Source organism: Cetorhinus maximus, chromosome 6, assembly GCF_964194155.1.
Source record: "Cetorhinus maximus chromosome 6, sCetMax3.hap1.1, whole genome shotgun sequence".
In the NCBI taxonomy this organism is placed as follows: Eukaryota; Metazoa; Chordata; class Chondrichthyes; order Lamniformes; family Cetorhinidae; genus Cetorhinus; species Cetorhinus maximus.
This window is the reverse complement of record NC_135884.1, coordinates 121558473-121577870: the sequence shown is the minus strand read 5'-3', so window position 1 is coordinate 121577870 and position 19398 is coordinate 121558473. Positions and strand designations below refer to the sequence as shown.

Here is a 19398-nt window from a genome sequence, read left to right as displayed (position 1 = left end):
AATTTTGACGAAGAAAATAACCATGACTATTTTGAAACCCGAAAACAATTCTTCCATCTTCATCTGGAAACTCTAAAATCTCAAAAGCCTTTTTACCAAGCTACAATGGAATCCGCATTATTAAATTACATGGGGTTTTCAAAGGGTTCTGTAGCAGCAATCAAAGAACTTACTGAATACTACTGTCATTAAAAAGGTCCATGCTCAATACTTGAGAGACATTTGTTTTCATTTTTCTGGTTAATAAGTCAATTTGGGAAATGTTATACATTATGTTTGTACTGCATATTTTACACCTGGCATAGTGGTATTGTCACTGGACTAGTAATCCAGATACCCAGGGTAATGCCTTGGGGACTTGGGTTCGGACCCCAGCATGGCAGAAGGTGAAATTTTAATTCAGTAAAAAAAAATCTGGAATTAAAAGTCTAATGATGACCACGAAACCATTGCCATTAAAAAAAAACATCTGGTTCACTAATGTCCTTTCGGGAAGGAAATCTGCTGTCCTTAACTGGTCTGGCCTACATGACTCCAGACCCACAGTAATGTTGTTGACTCTTAAATGCCCTCTGAAATGGCCTAGCAAGCCACTCAGTTCTCAAGGGCACTTAGAGTTGGGCAATAAATGCTGGCCTAGCCAGCGGCACCCACATCCCATGAATGAATTTTTAAAAAAAAATCATAAATTACACAAAAGCAAGTAAAATTGAAAAATCAAAAATATGTGAATTCTCCAGAGAATGTTTGAGAATTCACAGAAAGTGAAACCTTTACCAATTGAAATTGATTTGTTCCAAAACTTTTCAGTTATCAAATCAATTAAAGTTTGTTTCAAATGCCTGCAAACATAAAATTGTCAACAAACATTTGCTTATTTTCTGAAATGGATTATTTTAAAAGTAGAGCTGGCTTTAGTATATTAATTTTTTTTGAAGAATATAATTTTAAATTTGCCTCTTTGACAATGGCAATTGATCTTCCTGCTTGTTGGTGTTATTTGGAGTGGGGCTGGAATACTATCACTGAGCCTTTGGTCACTCTGCCTAATGGTAGGTACGGAAATAGAATATTCTGAGGCATCCTGCAGTATTCTACAAAAGTTTTTAAAGTAGGTGCTAATTATGATGGGCCAGATTTTGCAGTTAAAATAAGGCACCTGAATGATGTAGGCTGTATTAATGCATAAATCAGCCAACAGCCTGCAGTGAGGAAGAGATACCTTATGAATTAAAAATCACCACAACTTGCTTGACAACTTATGACACTTCGCCATTAGTTTTACAAACGTAGGATCTCATGCTTAATCACCCCGTGATTTTCATGAAGTTGCTGCAAATTAATTGTCCATGAAATTCACCACAGTTAAGTCTAGTAACTAACAGTATAATTACATCAGAATTATTAATGACTTGACAATCAACTTCTCTTGCCCAAAAAGTGTACTATTTTAAGTGCGGTATCCTATTCCTTTAGATTGTGAATATTTAGATTTTGAAAATGTCAAATTTTAAACTAATTGTTTTCCTTTGTTTCTTTTTTCTCTCTCAATCCACGCTTTCTTTCCCGCTTTCTGATTTGACACCTGACTTGACGTTGAATTCACCTCTAATTTCTTAGTCCTTTAATCTCACTGGTTAAGGAGATACACTGTTCCTTTGTTCCTCTGTTTCCCTCACTGCACCATTAACAGCTCACACTTACAGCAACTTTCTGGGCAAAACTTTTTAAAACCTGAATGTTACATGAATATTCTGATTCTTTACTGCTCAATCTGGGAAAGTGAATGCCTTTCTATACATGGATAGATATATAATAAAAGTGTTGCTAACTCCACAGGCTGGATTTTACAGGCCATTCGGGGATGGGAAACAGGCAGGTAGTACCTTTTAAAATAGGGTGCCATGCCATCGTCAGCATGTTTGCTGCCGGCCCACTTGCCCCTACGTTATTTTGTGAGCGATGGAGGAAGTGTTAGGTTGGTGGGCTGCCCACCTGTGGCCCATTTGAGGCCCTTAATCAGCAATTAATGCCCACTTAAGGGCCTCACGAGGAGGTTATTGTTGCAGGGCCAATGATCCTTTCTTGTAACTGTAACTATGGGGAATCTGCTAACAATCAATGAAAGATAAAATTGAGGTGTGTAAAAGGGACTCCCAATTCATTATTGCCTGTTTTGTGATACAAATTGAGACTAATTTTATCCTAATCTCATTGAACACATGCAGAAAGAATATAATTTGTCTACCAGTAGGATTTGAGAATTTTGTCGTTAGATATTAGACCTCCAGTATTCTATTTGTGAGAGTGAAAATATATCTATGGCTGCCTTCTCACTGATCCTTATTTGCTAAATGCACTCAAGACATTATATGGCTTCAGTTTCAATCAAAGTGAAAGACAGACTTGCATTTATATCGCATCTTACAAAATCTTAGGAAATCCAAAGCTCTTTACAGCTAATGAAGTACTTTTTGATATGTAGTCAGTGTTGTGATGTAGGAAACATGGTAACCAATTTGCGGTCAGAAAACTCCCCCAAATAGCAATGTGATAATGACCAGATTATGTTTTTGTGATGTGAATATTGACCATGATATTGCAATAACTCACTTGCACTTCTTCAATATAGTGCCAAGGGATCTTTTATTTCCACCTTAGAAAGCAAACAAGGCCTCAGTTTAATGTCTTATCAAAAGGATAGCACCTCTGCCAGTGCAGCAGTCTCTCCGTACTGTACTGGAGTATCAGTCTAGATTTTATGCTCAACTCTCTGGAGTGAAACTTGAACCAACAACCTTGTGATTCAAAGCTGAGATTGGTACCAAATGAGCCACAGCTGACTGTATTTATCAGTCTTGTGAACAAATATTTTGGCACGTAATGAAAATAATTCTCAATTTCCACGCAAGTGGTGCAATGCAAGAATAGCAACTAATGCTCTCAGGGTGTGTATATATAGATGTTTGGGGGCATCTACTTGGTAAGACACATGGTGTTAGTAATATGAATAGATATATCTTTTTTCTCACTAGCTCATTTCGTCAGGTACAATCATAATAGTATTTTAGTGAACTTATGTCTGTTCTATATATTTAATGTTATAAATCTGTTTCTAATATTGCATCTTCCTAATTATTACTTTAAGTTCTGATTGATTTTAAGGAAACAATGAACATGACTGTGCTGATAATATGAATAAAAGTGCAGCGATGGCAAGGAGCTGCAGATGGGTAGCCAAGAAATGTTCTGCATGGGCTTTGCACCTTATCCTGATGAATGACATCATTTGATGGCATATTGGTTTTCTGAAGCTCTCTGCTCACCTGTAAAACACAAAAATACCTGGTTAATCTTACAATTTGTGATGTAATTCAGTTTAATACAGAAAATCTTAAATATAATGGCCCCGAATTTGTAAGGGAAAAAAGTGTCTAAATGGCATACACTGCCATTAATGTGCAAATTGACAGCAACTTGTAGGAAAGAAGATATAACTTGTGAATTGGGAATCGCCTTAAGTTGCTGCCCAATTTGCAAAATGGGCATTTCGCACTTAACCTCCCAGAGTTTCATGATGTTGCTGCATTTGCAGATTAATTGCCCATTAAACTGGCGACAGAAAGTTAAGTCTAATGGGCAAAACATTTTTGAGCCATAGGGTACAGGAGATATGCCCCGTTCCAGCAAATTCTGGGCCAATGATTTTAAAACTGTTAAATACTAAGAAATTTACCATTTATAATGCTGTACGATGTATTTTTGTAATATTTCCAGTCCAAGAAAAACAAAGGATATGCTTGAAATGGAAATGGAGGGCTTACATTTCTTCTAGTAATCAGCAGAATTAACTCTTTTGGCAAGGAAACCTCGTATCAGTGACAATAATCCTTGTTCAAAACATCTATCAGTATCATTTGAGACTTTCTCCTTGTATTGTTCTACATTGGTTACCATGAAAATACCACCATCATTGGTGACCAATTTGTTTTGCATTCCATTGCCTGAGTAAAACTTTTAATGAACATTTTCTTAATGTTGAAAAAATGAGAATTGCATTATATTTCTGTAAATACATATTTGAATGCTTATTGTTTAAAGGTTAGGTTAAAATGTGTTTACATTAGCAATTCCTCAAATGTATTTATAACACCTGTATGTTGTAAGAGTAATTGACTTGCATAAAAACAGTAAAAATCTGAATATGGAGAGGAAACTGATTTTTTTGTTTTGTTTGCAGTCCACAGTAATCATCCTAGTTTTAAATGGATCATTATTAATTTTGGTCTTAGTTACACTGAAAATATTTCTCCATATGAAAGCATTACAGGCACATTTATCTATGAATGGCATTAAAATAGAAACATTATCAAGAGTTTGGGTAGACTACTTAAATAGATGTTATCTAAGGCTCTAAGATTTTATCAAGCTCATTAAAATATTCAGGAATCCCTCTGTATCAACAGAGATCCTATTCCTAGAAATTTTCATTTGGCTGGAACATAATCCTAATGGAGAGATCAAACACATTCTTATATTCATTCTTTCAGAAGTTAAAAGTGCTTAATTTTCTAAAGATCTCCAATAAACAGTAATAAAAGAGATTGATATGTATTCTGTCTACTGTTCTGTATACATTGAGGACCAATGTCCATTATGCTGATGTTGCAAATAATCAGGCAGTCACTTTATTGTTTTTATACAATCCCTTGTGACCAACTACAGAACAACACAGGCATAATTCTGGAGCAAGTCCTATGCCAGAAACATGATAAATTCAAATTAAAAAAAAACTCCTTCAAGAAAAATCATCACCTAAGCTTCACCAAAAATAAGTATCAACCAACCAAGTACCCTTAGTTTAAAAAACTGCTTTACATCTGGTTTGAGAAAAATTTGGGCTCAATGAGGAATTAAATAGCTTGCATTAAAAATGCTTTTAAAATGCAGCTTAATTTTAACTTTTTGTAACGTGTATTGTTACAATTTCTAATTAAACAGAACGGAGCTTATGCATCTTATATATAATAACGGAACGCAGTTACGTGAACCTGTTCACAAAAAATTGCTCACTTCTTCAGCTTTCTTAAAAACTCGTAGAAAGTTTAAACCAAGCAGCTTCTTAATGTCATTGTCAGTCCAGTTACGTAGGAGAAGCTCAGCAATTAAATCAGGATATTTTGAAACATCTTCTAGACCAATAGGACCCCTTTTAAAACAAAACAAAGATACTTTATTTTTCTTCTTGTTTCAACAAAGAAATAATTCTAGGCTTAAAATCAGAAACAACTGCCACTGAGGTACCTTTCAAAACCGTCAAAATCGCTGCCGATGCCCACGTGATCTGCACCAGCTACATTTCGAATGTGGTCAAGATGGTCTAAAATTAGAACAGTAAACAATTTAGTAAATACATAGGAGAATTTCATCTGCTCTTATCATTCAAAATGGTCACAGGTCATACTAACCTGCCACTTGGGATAAGGTAGCAGTTTCATTACAAGAAATAAAGTTAGGATAAAAATTTATCATCACGATGCCTGAATTGTTTGCCTGAAAAATAAATAAAGTAGACAATTTATGCAATTAAACTGTATTTGAACATAAAATCACAGGAGATCGGAATAAAAAGCTTAGTTGGCATGATTCAGCGACTAGCGCCATAGAATCATGAGTACCGTACATCTTAATCCTGGCATAAACCAGCACTGCATTAGGTAATTACCATTAATATATGATATGGGCTAAATTTCAATTCAATCCATTGTTTGCAAATTGTTTGAAGGACTGAATCATTTAAAACTTTAACATCTACAAAAATGAAATATCAATATTAAACCAAAGTGATTGATTTAAATTCAGAAATAAATTGCTCATTAGTTAATATGCCTGGTAAAATGGTATATGTTTATAGGGTAAAAAGAAAATCACAAATATTAAAAATCTAAAATGAAATGCACAATGGATGAATCTGTACCCGAAAAAGAAAGATAGGTCAATGTTTTGGTGCAATCTTTTATCATGAATGATTTATACACATTTAGGCTTCTAAAGAATAAAGCACCCTATGTGTCAAATTAGTTATTTAACTGTAATGTTTGATAAACTAAAGACATGCCAAAGGCAGTTTGGCCTTTATCCTAAGGGACTGAAATACAAGAAACAGAAAGTCTTGCTACAATTGCATAGGACTTTGGTTAGACCACACCTGGAATACTGTGCTCAGTTTTTGACTTAATACCCAAGGAAGGATAGATTTGCCTTGGAGACAATACAGCAAAAGTTCATTAAATTGGTTCCTGAGAAGAAGGGTTGCCCTATCATGAGAGGCTGAATAAATTGTGCCTCTGAAATTTGGAAGAATGAAAGTTGATCTCATTGAAACATACAAGATTCTGAAGGGGTTTGACATGGTAGACAGAGGTTGATTCATCTGGCTGGGGAATCTAGGACATTGTGAGACAACTTTAATATAAGGGTTTGATCATTTAGGACTGAGATGAGGAGAATAAGTGTTGTGAATCTTTGAAATTGCCTACCCCCGAGGGTAGTGGATGTTCCATTGTTCAGTATATTCAAGAGGGGAGTGATAGATTTTTGATCTCTCAGAATCAAGCGATATGGGGAGCAGGCAGGAAAGAGGAGTTGAGGTTGAAGATTAGTCATAATCGTTTTGAATGGTGAAGCAGACTCAAGAGGCAGAATGGTCTACTCCTGCCCCTATTTCTTATGTTCATGTTTGTACTTTTAACATACAATGTCTGTAATGCTGCTGTGGTAAATTGTTGCTTGTAAGGCATAAGGTGATGGATATAAATTATAGTTTCTTTGTTGGCATCTTTCTATCTATGTAAGATGAAAAGACCAATCCGTAAGAGACAGGCTCTATCACAAGTGTAGCCACTGATCATCTTGGTGGCGCACTCTGGACCACAAATGATGCCACAATTTTCCTCTGTCGTTGGATAGTGTCTTCCAGGTGTGAAAATCAATGTTTGGGTCCCTCATGTGACATTTTCAAGTATCGTAAATGTGGAGCTTTGGGTGTCCTAATGGTCTTCTGGGTCCGGCTAGCTGGCCACATAGAAATTCCTTGGATATATATGCATCTTGCATCCTGCAAGTGTGCCCGAGCCAGCAAAGTTGCCTCTGCTTGATGAGTACCAATGTATTTGGGAGATTTGCCTTTGAGAGGACTGCCACATTCATGATTTTGTCCTTCCATGAGTTGCCCAGAATGTGCTGCAAACAGTAAAGATAAAAGTTATTGGGCTTCCTCCATGTTTCACAGCCATACAAGAAGGTGCTGACAACACAGGCCTCGTAAACCAGTGTCTTAGTTTGAAGCGTGTTTCCGTGTTGTTTCATGCACGTTTCATGAGTTGACCAAAGCTTTCACTATGCATGTTTCAAGATCTGCATCAAGAGACATTATCAAGAGATTATCTGCCATCATGAACTCAAGGTAGCAGAATTTTCTAACCACTTAAGTGGAGTGTTATTTAGTGTGATCGTAGATCTCACTACAACATTTAACACCATCAGCAGGGCATAACTCTACAAGATTTTGCAAAAAATTGGCTGTCCACCAAACCTTCTCAGTCTCATCCAATCCTCTCATGACAACATGCACTTTACCGTACAGTTTAGCGGTACCACTTCCGGCAGTTTCAGGGTGAAGAATGGAGCGAAACAGGGCTGCGTCCTCACCCACACTTTGGTTGGTAGTTTCTTTGCCATGCTCCTGACCTTTTCCTTCCCTACAAATATAGAAGGGGTTTCCCTGTATACTAGGGCAGGTGGAAAGCTCTATAATCTGTTAAGTCTGAAAGCAAAGACAAAAATACAGCATACCTTGATCAGAGAACTTCACTGCACTGATGATGCTGTGCTAGTTGTTGACACAAAAACTCAGATACAAAGACTCATAGGTTGTCTTTCCCATACTTGTAAATTATTCTCCCTTACAATAAGCATTGTTACGACTGGGAGGGATGGATGTCAGGACTTGACCTTTCTTTTCCCCCAATCCTTGATTAATCATTATGGTTTTTTTTGTAACTTATAAGGATGAAGGTATTAATTCAGTGCCTGTACTTAACCATTTACTTGTTGATTGCAAAGAACTCAGTCCGACAGGCTTCCTTGAATTTAAACACAAAGGGGTTAGTTTTTATACAACTAAAAACCCACCCAGGTAAAGATATAATAATATTTAAAAAGATAAACCCACTTCCCGACCTCTGTAACACACACACAAAAACATGCAAAATTACAAGTTATATAGTAAAGCAGGTTAAAATGAGAAAAGGTAAAGAATTGACAGCTTGCTGTTTGAGGCCTTTGCTGTTGTTCATTGCTGAAGTAGTTTTTTTCATGGTGATCTTGAAATTCCAGGGGGGTTGAGGCTGTTGTAAACTGCAATTTCGGAGACAGTCTCTTTTAAACCATAACCCATCTTTTCCAAAAGTTGTGCTATTGCACCTGAGGTTGCTTTTCATTAAAATTCTCTATCTCTGTGATGGATTCCACAATATAACAGATTGGGTCTTGAACTTGAGAACAACTGGGAGAGAAATGGTTATTCTGGTCACATGACCTCTCTCCCCATATGTGAAATTCCATAGAAGGTTTGCCTTGACATACCCTGACTATAATTCACTTTGGAAACTTCCAGAACAAACCAACTTGTAATACTAGATGTATCAGGTAACCTGTGGCAGCCATCTTAAGTCAGTGTCTTTGTTTGTTTTAAAAAGTCCTTTTAAAAAAAGTTAAATATAAATTTGACCAGCCGATGAAATTAAAGATTCATTGAAACATCACGCCATTATGACAGCATCAAGGAAACCATGGTTATGGGACAGGGTGTCATAAATTATAGTGTATGTATAAGAAATCAGTCTATATCTTCCTCCATCAGTAGCCATTATTTTCAAAAGCATAGAGATATATGTATTTCATATATCATAGTTATCTACAGTAATCCGATTATGTAATTGCAATGTGCTGAAGCTATGACATTTCCTGCAACAATTAATAAAAAGAATCCCAATTTTATTGTTCATCATACCACAGCATCTGAAATTGTATGTGATTGCCACCCTTTATTATCAGTCATGACATAATCCCTCATCACATACCTTTGAGATGGAAGAAGAATATAGTAAAAAAACACAACAACTTCACATATTGCATATAATTTTCTGCAAGGCAATGATGCATCTCTATTAAATTGCTCAAAGCCTTGCTTTTACAGTGTCTGACATCTCAAACTCTAAATGCAATTCTGCCTATGACACACTGCTATCAAATAATGCAGGTAAAATTTGTCTTCAAATAGATGAATAAAGAGTTAGAGTTAGACACTTTCCTGCACCTTTCAGCTCAAAAATGTTTTGTATCATAACATGGAAAAGACAAAAGGGCATCCGAGACCCACAGTGTATCTCCTGAACCAATGAGATTTAAAAATTGAGAAATAAACCGAGGCAGTACTGAGAGGGATCGTGAATTGGAGTTAAATCCAATACAAACATTGAAATAAAGAGAGACAAATAAAAATTGGGTTAAGAGAGAGTAAAAGAGACAGGAAAGGAAAGACAAAAAATTCAGTTATCATGTCGTTCATTTGAAGGGAAATTATGCTAATAATTACTTGATGTAACTTTGTGGCATGTTTAATAGGCAAATTCAGCAAGTTCTTAAAAATAATGGGGAGGTCATGGGTGAAATTCTGATTATGCGAAGAAAGCAACAAAGATTTCATAAATCGATCAACCAGCTCTAGAGATTCTGAACTCACTCGTACACCTGCTGAAGTTGCTGATTAATTTTCACATTAATATCAACATGCGTTGTTCAATTGTCTTTATTCTTTCAGCAAGTTCTGTTTCAATGTATTTATTTTAAATGTTAAATAGTAGTATAGAACATTTAAGTTTGCACCTAATTACTCATACCAGCTTACGTAGAAGATTATCTTGCACATTTCTGTAGTTGTGGCATAAGGCAAACGCAGAAGAATGACTGAAAATGACAGGAGCAGCTGATACTTCAAGTGCAGCCAACATTGTATCTTCAGAGACATGAGACAGATCAACCAGCATTCCCAGACGATTCATTTCTTTCACAACTTTCTGAAAAGCACATAAAGCAAACATTTGACACTAGTCTGGCATTTCCTTTCTTTTCTGTATGAACAATAATAACTTGTGTTTATGTAGCTCCTTTAATGTAGGAAAAACATCATAAGGTGCTTTGCAGAAATATAGGGGAAAACATGGACCCATTGTCATTAGTTATGTAGAAGTAACCATTAGGAGGAGTGTCGAGACCCATTTAAGAAAAGTCTTTAAGAACAAGAGGGAGATGGTGAGGCAGAGAGGTTTAGGAATGGAATTGCAGTTGTGTGGAGCCTAGAGGATAGAAGACATCGTCACCAATGGCAGGGCAAAAGGAGGAGGAGATCAAGAAGAGATTGGAGTTAAAGGACGAGAGTTTTGGTGGGTGGGGGTGGGAGGGAATGTTGTTACAGAAGTAGGGACAGGTGAGGCCTTGAAACCATTTAAACAACATTATGTATCTTAAAATTGAGGCACTGGGGGAGCCAAAAAGTTTACAGGAAGTAAAATTGGATCGGTTTTTAAATAGGCAGCGGGCCACTGTCACCTGTGTCCCACCCAATGGTAAGTTAAAATCAAGCCCCTCCCTTCATCACATCAGCAAATAATGTTACCAAGGTGCAGAGGCAGAGACCATGGATGGATCCTTGAGGGATTCTGGAGATAACCATGTAAGGACAGGAGAAAAGCCATTGCTAGACATACATTCATGATGATTGGGTAGACAAGTTTTCCACCATGCTCGACATTGGAGGAGAGCCATTAGAGGAGGATATGAACATAGAACATGAGTAGGCCATTTGGTCTCTCAGCTCTGTTCTGCCATTCTCTGACATCATGGCTGATCTGCAACCTAACTCCATATACCTGCCTTGCCTCAATTCTGTTAATATATTTAGTCGACAAAAATCTATCAATCCCAGATTTAAAATTTACAATTGACCTGGCACCATTGCTGTTTGAAGAAGAGAGTTCAAACCTCTACCATCCTTTGTGTGGAGAAGCATTTCCTAATTTCACACCTGAAAGGTCTTGCACTAATTTTTAAAACTATGGCCCTGAGTTCCTACTGTCCAACCAGCAGGGATTCTCCTAATTCATTCTATTTGTTCCCATTAATATCTTGAAAACTTCAATCAAATCACTGCTTAACCATCTAAATTCCCGAAAATGTTTAACCTCACCTTGTAATTTAACTCTTCAAGTCTAGATATTATTCTGGTAAGCCTATGCTGCACTCTCTCCAACTAAAGTAAAGTTAGTTTCCCACCTTCGAGAGCTGCTAGCCAATCTGATTGGCCAGCAGCTGAGTAGTCCCAGCAATGTCAGAACTCAGTAGTGGCTTTTGCTGAGACTTTTTTTTATTCATTCAAGGGATGTGGGTGTTGCTAGCTAGGCTAGCATTTATTGGCCATCCCTAATTACCCTTGTTCAGAGGGCAGTTAAGAGTCAACCACATTGCTGTGGGGTCACATGTAGGCCAGACCAGGTAAGGACAGCAGATTTCCTTCCCTAAAGGACATTAGTGAACCAGATGGGTATTTGCAACAATCAACAATGGTTTCATGCTTATCATTAGACTTTTAATTCCAGATTTTCATTGAATTCAAATTCCACCATCTGTTGTGGCAGGATTCGAGCCCAGGTCACCAGAGCCTTACCCTGGATCTCTGGATTACTAGTCCAATGACAATACCACTACACCATCGCCACCCCTGACCAGGAGCCCCTGAATGGGTATAAGGTAAGTCCAGACTTTTTGGGCAAAGGGAGGGATTGGGGACTCGAGGGTTGGGGGTCGGGGGGGGTGGGGTTAAGATTAAGTGGATTCTGGAGGCCGGGGGTCACTTGGGGGAGGCCCCCAGTGCACACAGGGCACAACCCTAAAGGAGATACCCTCCCACATTCCCGCCTTTTCACCAGAGTTGGTAGAAAAGGGGGCTGGCCACTTTTCTCCACCTTTCACTGTACTATGGTGGCTGAAGCAGAATTAGCCCCATAACTACCAATTAATTGGCTAAGGGTGGATTGGCTGACACCGTATTATGGAGGATAGCTCGGGGGTGGTGGGAAGGTGGTAGGCTAGCCACCCATCCTATTTTATATGCACCCCCCACAAAAACGCACCCGGCCGGGGGGGCGGATGTAAAAGTCCCCCCATGGTCTGAATTTTTGGGTTGGTGAGCGGAGGCGGGGCCGGTTCGCCGATGCGTAAAATGACGTGCGGTGACGTCGAGTGTGTGTCCCGATGTCACCGCGCAACATTCAGATTTTCAGTTCAGCGGCACGCATGCGCTGAACTGTCAAAGGCCTATTAAGGCCATTTCAATATCAATTAAAACACTTAACGGAGCTGCCCGTCCAACCTTAAGGTTGGCAGGCAGGCGAAGAGCCCAGGCGGCCTTTGCTTTGTTCATGGAACCTTATCCATGGGCGGGATGAGGTTTCATGAAGGTATTTAAAGTTTAATTAAAATTTTTTAATAACATTCAAAGACATGTCCCAGCTCATGTGACACCTTCACATGAGAGGATATGTCTTAAATTTTTTTTCTTTATTAAAATTTTGAGGACTTCAACTAATCATGCTGAGGCAGCTCTGTGCCTCAGGGAGATTTCTGCGCTCCTTCATGTGAAAGCGCGCACTCCCAGACTCAGGAAACCCTCCCCGCCTGCACAGGGAGCGCTCAGGGCTTCCAGGCGCGCATCACACTGGGCGGGCCTTAATTGGCCTGCCCACGTAAAATGGCGGCGCGGACCCGATCGGGGGCGCCGATCGGGTCCGCACCCACTCCCGCATCGCCTGCCCGACAGGCAGAAAATTCTGCCCTATGAGTCTGAGTATGTAAAACCAGTCAGCAGACCTTCAATAATGTGGAAAAGTTGAAATCTATTACGCAATGCATTTACTCATCTAAAAAACACAAAAACCACAAGATTGCAAAGCAATAGAAACAGTAGAGTTACAGAAATTCTTTGCAAAGATAGCTAAAGTAGTGGAAGTAGAATATTCCATGAATGTAATTTATACTATAAATTATTAAGTTAATATCTAAATTAACTAGCTGAATTGGAAAGTTGCTTAGATAGCGTGTAGTGGTGAAAAAGACAATTTAACGTTGGTTCAACTGCTGTTCACAGTACTTTTGAAGGATGGAATCACAGTATTAACAAAGGATGGAATCATTAATAAATTTGCTCATGACCTCAAGCCATTTGCCCTGGTGACTCATTCTAGATAGATTGATAGCATTCAAAAAGATCCGTTCCAATCAAATAATTCAGAATTATTCTGCAATTCATCCCTCTGAAAAAAGTATGCAGTAAGGAATTGGAAGAAATGAATTATGAGATCCCCTATGAGAAATTCTCAGTGTAAATCTTCCAATAGGCTCCTGCCCACTTTTCAAACCATTGCAGATTAAGGCCGTATGGTATGAAATTCACTCAACAACCTTAATTGACATCTCGACACGGAAATGTGGATTGTCGGCATTGGACACAGCCTGCCCCAGGTAAAGCAGCTGGAGGCAGGAACTTGTCGACAACCCAGCCTGAGGTCTCGAGAATTTGCATGCCTCCTTCATCTCCGAGGGCCTAGGGAAATTCAGCCCACAGAGTCTTACAGCACACAAGGAGACCATCCCACTGGTCGTGTCAATGCTAGATCTTTGAAAGAGCTGGCCTTACTTCTTACACTGGTTTTTCCCCATTCCCCCATGGTGTAGTGGTATTGTGAGTCGACTAGTAATCCAAAGAACCAGGGTAATGTTCTGGGGACCGAATTCCACCAGGGCAGATGGTGGCATTTGAATTAAAAGTCTAATGATGACCATGAAACCATTGTCGTAAAAACCCATCTGGTTCACGAATGGCCTTTAGGGAAGGAAATCTGCTGTCCTCACTCGGTCTGGCCTACATTTCACTCCAGACCCACAATAATGTGGTTGACTCTTAAAAATACCCTCTGAAATGGTCTAGCAAGCAACTCAGTTGTATCAAACCACTACAAAGTCAATAAAAAGGAATGAAAACGGACAGACCACCCAACATCAACCTAGGCACTGGAAAAGACAATGGCAAAGCCAGCCCTGTCGACCTTGCAAATTCTTCCTTACTAACATCTGGAGGCTTGTGTGAAAATTGGGAGAGCTGTCTAGCAGACTAGTCAAGCAACAGCCTGACATAATCATACTCACGGAATCATACCTAACAAATCATGCCCCAGGCACAACAATCACCATCCCTGGGTATGTCCTCAACTGGCAGGATAAACCCAGCAGGGGTGGCAGCACAATGGGAGGGAGTTGCCCTGGGAGTCCTCAACATCGACTCTGGCCCCCATGAAGTCTCATGGCATCAGGTCAAACATGGGGAAGGAAACCTCCTGCTGATTACCACGTATTGCCTTCCCTCAGCTGATGAATCAGTACTCCTCCATGTTGGAGGAAGCACTGAGGGTGGCAAGGGCACAGATGTACTCTGGGTGGGGGACTGCAATGTCTATCACCAAGATTGACTCGGTAGCACCACCACAGACCAAGCTGGCAGAGTCCTAAAGGCTGCTGCTAGATTGGGTCTGTGGAAGGTGGTGAGGGAAAAACATACTTGACCTCATACTCACCGATCTGCCTGCTATAGATGCATCTGCCCATGACAGATCAGTAGGAGTAACCTGGGTTCCAGTAGGGTCACTCAGCTTCAGATCTCATTACAGCCTTGGTTCAAACATGGACAAAAGAGCTGAAATCCAGAAGTGGGCTGGGAATCCTGCAGCAAATAACTCACCCCCTGACTCCCCAAAGCCTGTCCACCTTCTACAATGCACATGTCAGGAGTGTGATGGAATACTCTCTGCTTTCCTGGATGAGTACAGCTCCAACAACACTCAAGAAGCTTGACACCATCCAGGACAAAGCAGCCCACTTGATTGGCACACCTTCCACAAGCATTCCCTCCCTCCACCACCAACGAACAGTGGTAACAGTGTGTACCATCTGCAAGATGCACTGCAGCAACTCATCAATGCTCCTTTGGCAGAACCTTCCAAACCCACGATCACTACCATCTAGAAGGACAAAGGCAGCAGATGCATGGAAACATCACCACTTGGAAGTTCCCCTCTAAGCCACACACCATACTCACTTGGAAATATATTGTCGTTCCTTCAGTGTCGCTGGGTCAAAATCCTCGAACTCCCTCCCTAACAGCACTGTGGGTGTACCTACACCACAGGGATTGTAACAGTTCAAGAAGGCAGCTCACCACCACCTTCCCAAAGGCAATTAAGGATGGGCAAAAAAATGCTGGCCTAGCAAGCGATGCCCATTCCTGTAAATTAATTTTTTTAAAACCACCTTCTTTGCTCTAAGGCAAAAAATCACAGCTTCCCCAATCTCCCACATTAGAGCCATCCTTCATCCCCGGTACCCTGGTAAACCCATAGCCATGGCATCCTTCCAAAGGTGAGGTGCCCAAAACTGTACACAATACTCCAGCTAAGGCATAACTGGTGATTTCTAAAGGTTTAGCATGGCTGCCTTGGCTTTGTATTTAATGCTCCTAATTAAAAAGATAAGTATCCTATATACTTTCTTAGCTGCCTTATGAACTTACCTTGTCACCTCTGAGATTTTGTGAATATGCATCGTAAGATCACTCAATCTGCTTTTGCATTTAGATTATACAGCCTCTCCATTTTGCTTCTCCCAAAGTTCATCACTTCACACTTACCAACATTAAATTATATCTACCATTTGTGTTGCCCATTTCGCCAGTCTGTTTACATCCTCCTCCTCACTATTTGCTACATTATTAAGTTTTGGATCGCTCACAAACTTCTAAATTGTACTCTCTATACCCAAATGCAGGTCATTCATATATAACAAAAAAAGCTATGGGGAGAATTTTCTCCCCGTTGGGCGGGCCAGTCGGAGGCAGGCGTGGAGCCGATCGCCACCCGCGATTGGCTGCGCAATGGCCCGCCAGCGTGACGCACACCCGGAAGTGCCCAGCGCCACCTGTGCGGGTGGGGGAAGGAGAGAGAGTCGGGGCCTGCGCTCTTTTGCGCATGTGTGGCGGGTGGGGCCCGCATGTAATTTTACGCATTAGCGTGTGGGGCCTGCTGAACAGAAGATTCTGCTCTATGATCCGAATATCAACTGTGGGGAACCCCACTTCATACATCTTTGCAATCAGTGAAAGCATCTATTCACCGTTCTACTTTCTGCTTCCTTTCCTTTATCTATTTACGTATCCAAAATAAATACTATTACTTTAATACCATTTGCTTCTATTTATCAAACAAATCTGTTGCATGTTACTTTATCAAATGCCTTCAGAAATTTCAAATATGCAACATCTACAACACTACCTTCATCAACCCTTTCTGTTACTTTGAAGAACAAAACCAGGTTAGCCAAGCTCAAGTTGCCTTTTACAAATCCGTACTGGCTCGTCTCCAAGTGAAAATTAATTTTGTCCCTTGAAATTGGTCTCTAGTAGTTTCCCCACCACTGATGTTAGAATGGTTGGCCTATGGTTACCAAATTCATCTCTCCCCTCACTTTTTGAACAGATGTGTAACATTTGCAACACTGGACTCCGTTGGCACCACTCCCAAATCCAAGTAGTATTGCAAGGTTGTGATCAGGGCTTTGTTACAAAGTTTTTTCGTAAGGTTGATATGAACAAATTAGTTTCTTCTGCTTATTCACACTAATGTTAGGAAATAGAGACAGTTTAAGTAAGTTATATTTGTATTTGTGGGTGTTAGGAATGAATTTTAGCTTTAATGTTTAAGTTTGAATTGTATTTCTGCATCTGTGTTAAGAAAGATCAAATTGAGTTTTAGTTTCACTTTAAAAGGTGCCTGCATTTCTAATGAGAGTTTTATGACTGTGGCAGCTAAGTTAAACAAACAAGAGTAGAAAAAAAAGTGCTGTTGACTAGCAACAGGGAGCCAAAGAAGCAGGTGCCTCCCACACAGAAACAGCAGTTTTGAGTTCAGTTTGAAGCCAGGACTCCCGAGAGACTGGACACTGGGAGAGAGAACTGCAGAGTGAGAGCAGATTTCCCAAAAGAGCCAAAAGGTCCCAAGGCCAAAGAAGCAAGACAGAAATAGGGGAAAGTCCCAAGCAGACCTCCTAGTCAAAGGAAGGACAGGAACCTGGTGAGAATTTTCTCCCTGTTGGGAGGGCTAAGCAGGGGCAGGCATGCAGCCATTTAAGGCCCGCCCCAGTGTGACGTGCACCCGGAAGCACTGAGTGCTCCCTGTGCAGTTGGAGAGAGGAAGCTGAGTTTGGGCCTGCACTCTTTTGCATGTGCATGCAAAAGAGCACAGAAATCTCCCTGAGGCACAGAGCTGTCTCAGGGAGATTAGTTTGATTATGAAAAATTTAAATAAATTAATTAAAATTAAAAAAAAATTAATTCAGACACATTTTCTCATGTGACAATGTCACATGAGCTGGGACATTTCAATGAATTTTAATTAAAACATTTTAATTAAATTTATAAACCCTTCATGAAACTTCATCCCACCCGTGGATGAGGTTTCATGATAAATGCGAAGGCTGCCTGGGCTCTTTGCCTGCCCACCAACCTTAAGGTTGGACGGGCAGCCCAGACAACCAGTTTAATTAGATTATTAATGGCCTTTGACAGTTCGGTGGGCGCACAGCCGATTTCAGTGCGTGCCTGCCGAACTGTAGATCTGAATGCCGTGTGGTGACGTCGGGATGCATGCCCGACATTACCGCACATCATTTTACACGTCAGCAAGTGGGGTCCGTCCCCTCACACTGACCAGAAGATTCAGGCCCTCGAAAAGATCCTGTTAATGAAGTTAAGAAGGAGGGGTAGAGAGAAAGGCTTCAAGCTTCAGATTTAAAGACACAAAAGCTGAAGAAATCAGATTTAAAGCAAGAACAGCTTGCAAGGGGCAAGAAGGTCCAAAGAGATGACTGAATGTCTGTAACTCTTTGCTGTGGGAAAATGTGAAGCAGTGGTGTTCTGTTGACGGCTGAATTGGAGAGAGAGAACGTGTGGAAGACAACTTGAATGCATGTGGTGACCCAGGGAAGAGGAACATTGGAAAGAGAGGTTGAAACCCTGGAGGTGAACCCTTGCAGAAGGCATCTGAGAGAAAGTGTCAGTTTGGGAGAAGCTTCCAAGATGGGCTCTTGGAAGTGGAGATTGGAAACCCTCATGTGGAAGACGGAGTTCAGTGAGACTGGTTGGCTCACAGTGTAACAAGCGTCTTGGGGGAGTTGAGGAGAGATCCATAGCATCTGTCTGGGGTGGCATCTGTCATTTGGTCTCAGAGTGTGGTGTGTCTGACCACAGGTCACCAATTGGTTTACATGAACTATGTACTTACTGTGAACATTAGAATATAAGGCAGCTTGTGAAACTTGTGTTATCCTTACAAATCTGTATACATCTGTAAAGGTATAGTTGTGGATAAAGGAGTATTGTAGTATAGTTCATATTTTCTTGTGTAATAAATGTTTTATGTTTTTGTTACAAGTTTATTAGCTGACTCTGGTGACTCTGTTCAGTAGCCCCTCTCCACATATCCAAACAAATAAAAGTTAGGATCTATCAAGCTGGGTTCCAACCTGGGATCAGACTTGTCCAGTGGTAACCTCAGCTGGGGATCATAATACCAATCAGATAGGTTTTGTATATTGCAGTTTGTATTCTAGCACTACTGATTAATGTTGACAAAGTGGTTTGAAGACTGACATATGAACATACGAATTAGGAGCAGCAATAGGCCACATGGCCCCTCGAGCCTGCTCCACCATTCAATAAGATCATGGCTGATCTGAATGTAAACTCAACCCCAAATTCCTGCCTACCCCCAATAACCTTTCACCCCCATGTTAATCAAGAATCTATCTAGCTCTGCCATAAAAATATCCAAAGGCTCTGCTTCCATCACCTTTTTGAGGAAGAGAGTTCCAAAGACTCTCAACCCTCAGAGGAAAAATTTCTCCTCACCTCTGTCTTAAATGAGCAACCCCTTATTTTTAAACAGTGACCCCTCGGTCTAGTTTCTCCCAGAAGAAGAAACATCCTCTCCACATCTACCCTGTCAAGACTCCTCAGGATATTAAAGGTTTCAATTAAGTCACCTCTTACTTTTCTAAACTCCAGTGGATACAAGCCTAACCTGTCCAGCTTTTCCTCATAAGACAACCTGCCCATTCCTGGTATTAGTCTAGTAAACCTTCTCTGAACTGCTTCTAATGCATCTTTCTTTGAATAAG

The 19398-nt window shown here is 40.2% G+C and overlaps 1 protein-coding gene across 1 annotated transcript in view; it reads right to left on the bottom strand.

Annotated features, from left to right (window-relative positions):
* Positions 1-2389: 2389 nt before the first annotated feature.
* The window catches only part of LOC144682082 (dipeptidase 1-like), a 39454-nt gene continuing 22445 nt past the window's right edge, over positions 2390-19398 (bottom strand). Inside the window, exons 6-10 of the mRNA XM_078544398.1 lie at positions 9963-10139; positions 5469-5553; positions 5305-5380; positions 5074-5209; positions 2390-3326 (exon numbers count right to left, since the gene is read on the bottom strand). Of these exons, the coding sequence (XP_078400524.1) occupies positions 3144-3326; positions 5074-5209; positions 5305-5380; positions 5469-5553; positions 9963-10139 (657 nt within the window). The 3' untranslated portion in view covers positions 2390-3143. The remainder of the gene's footprint in view (positions 3327-5073; positions 5210-5304; positions 5381-5468; positions 5554-9962; positions 10140-19398) is intronic.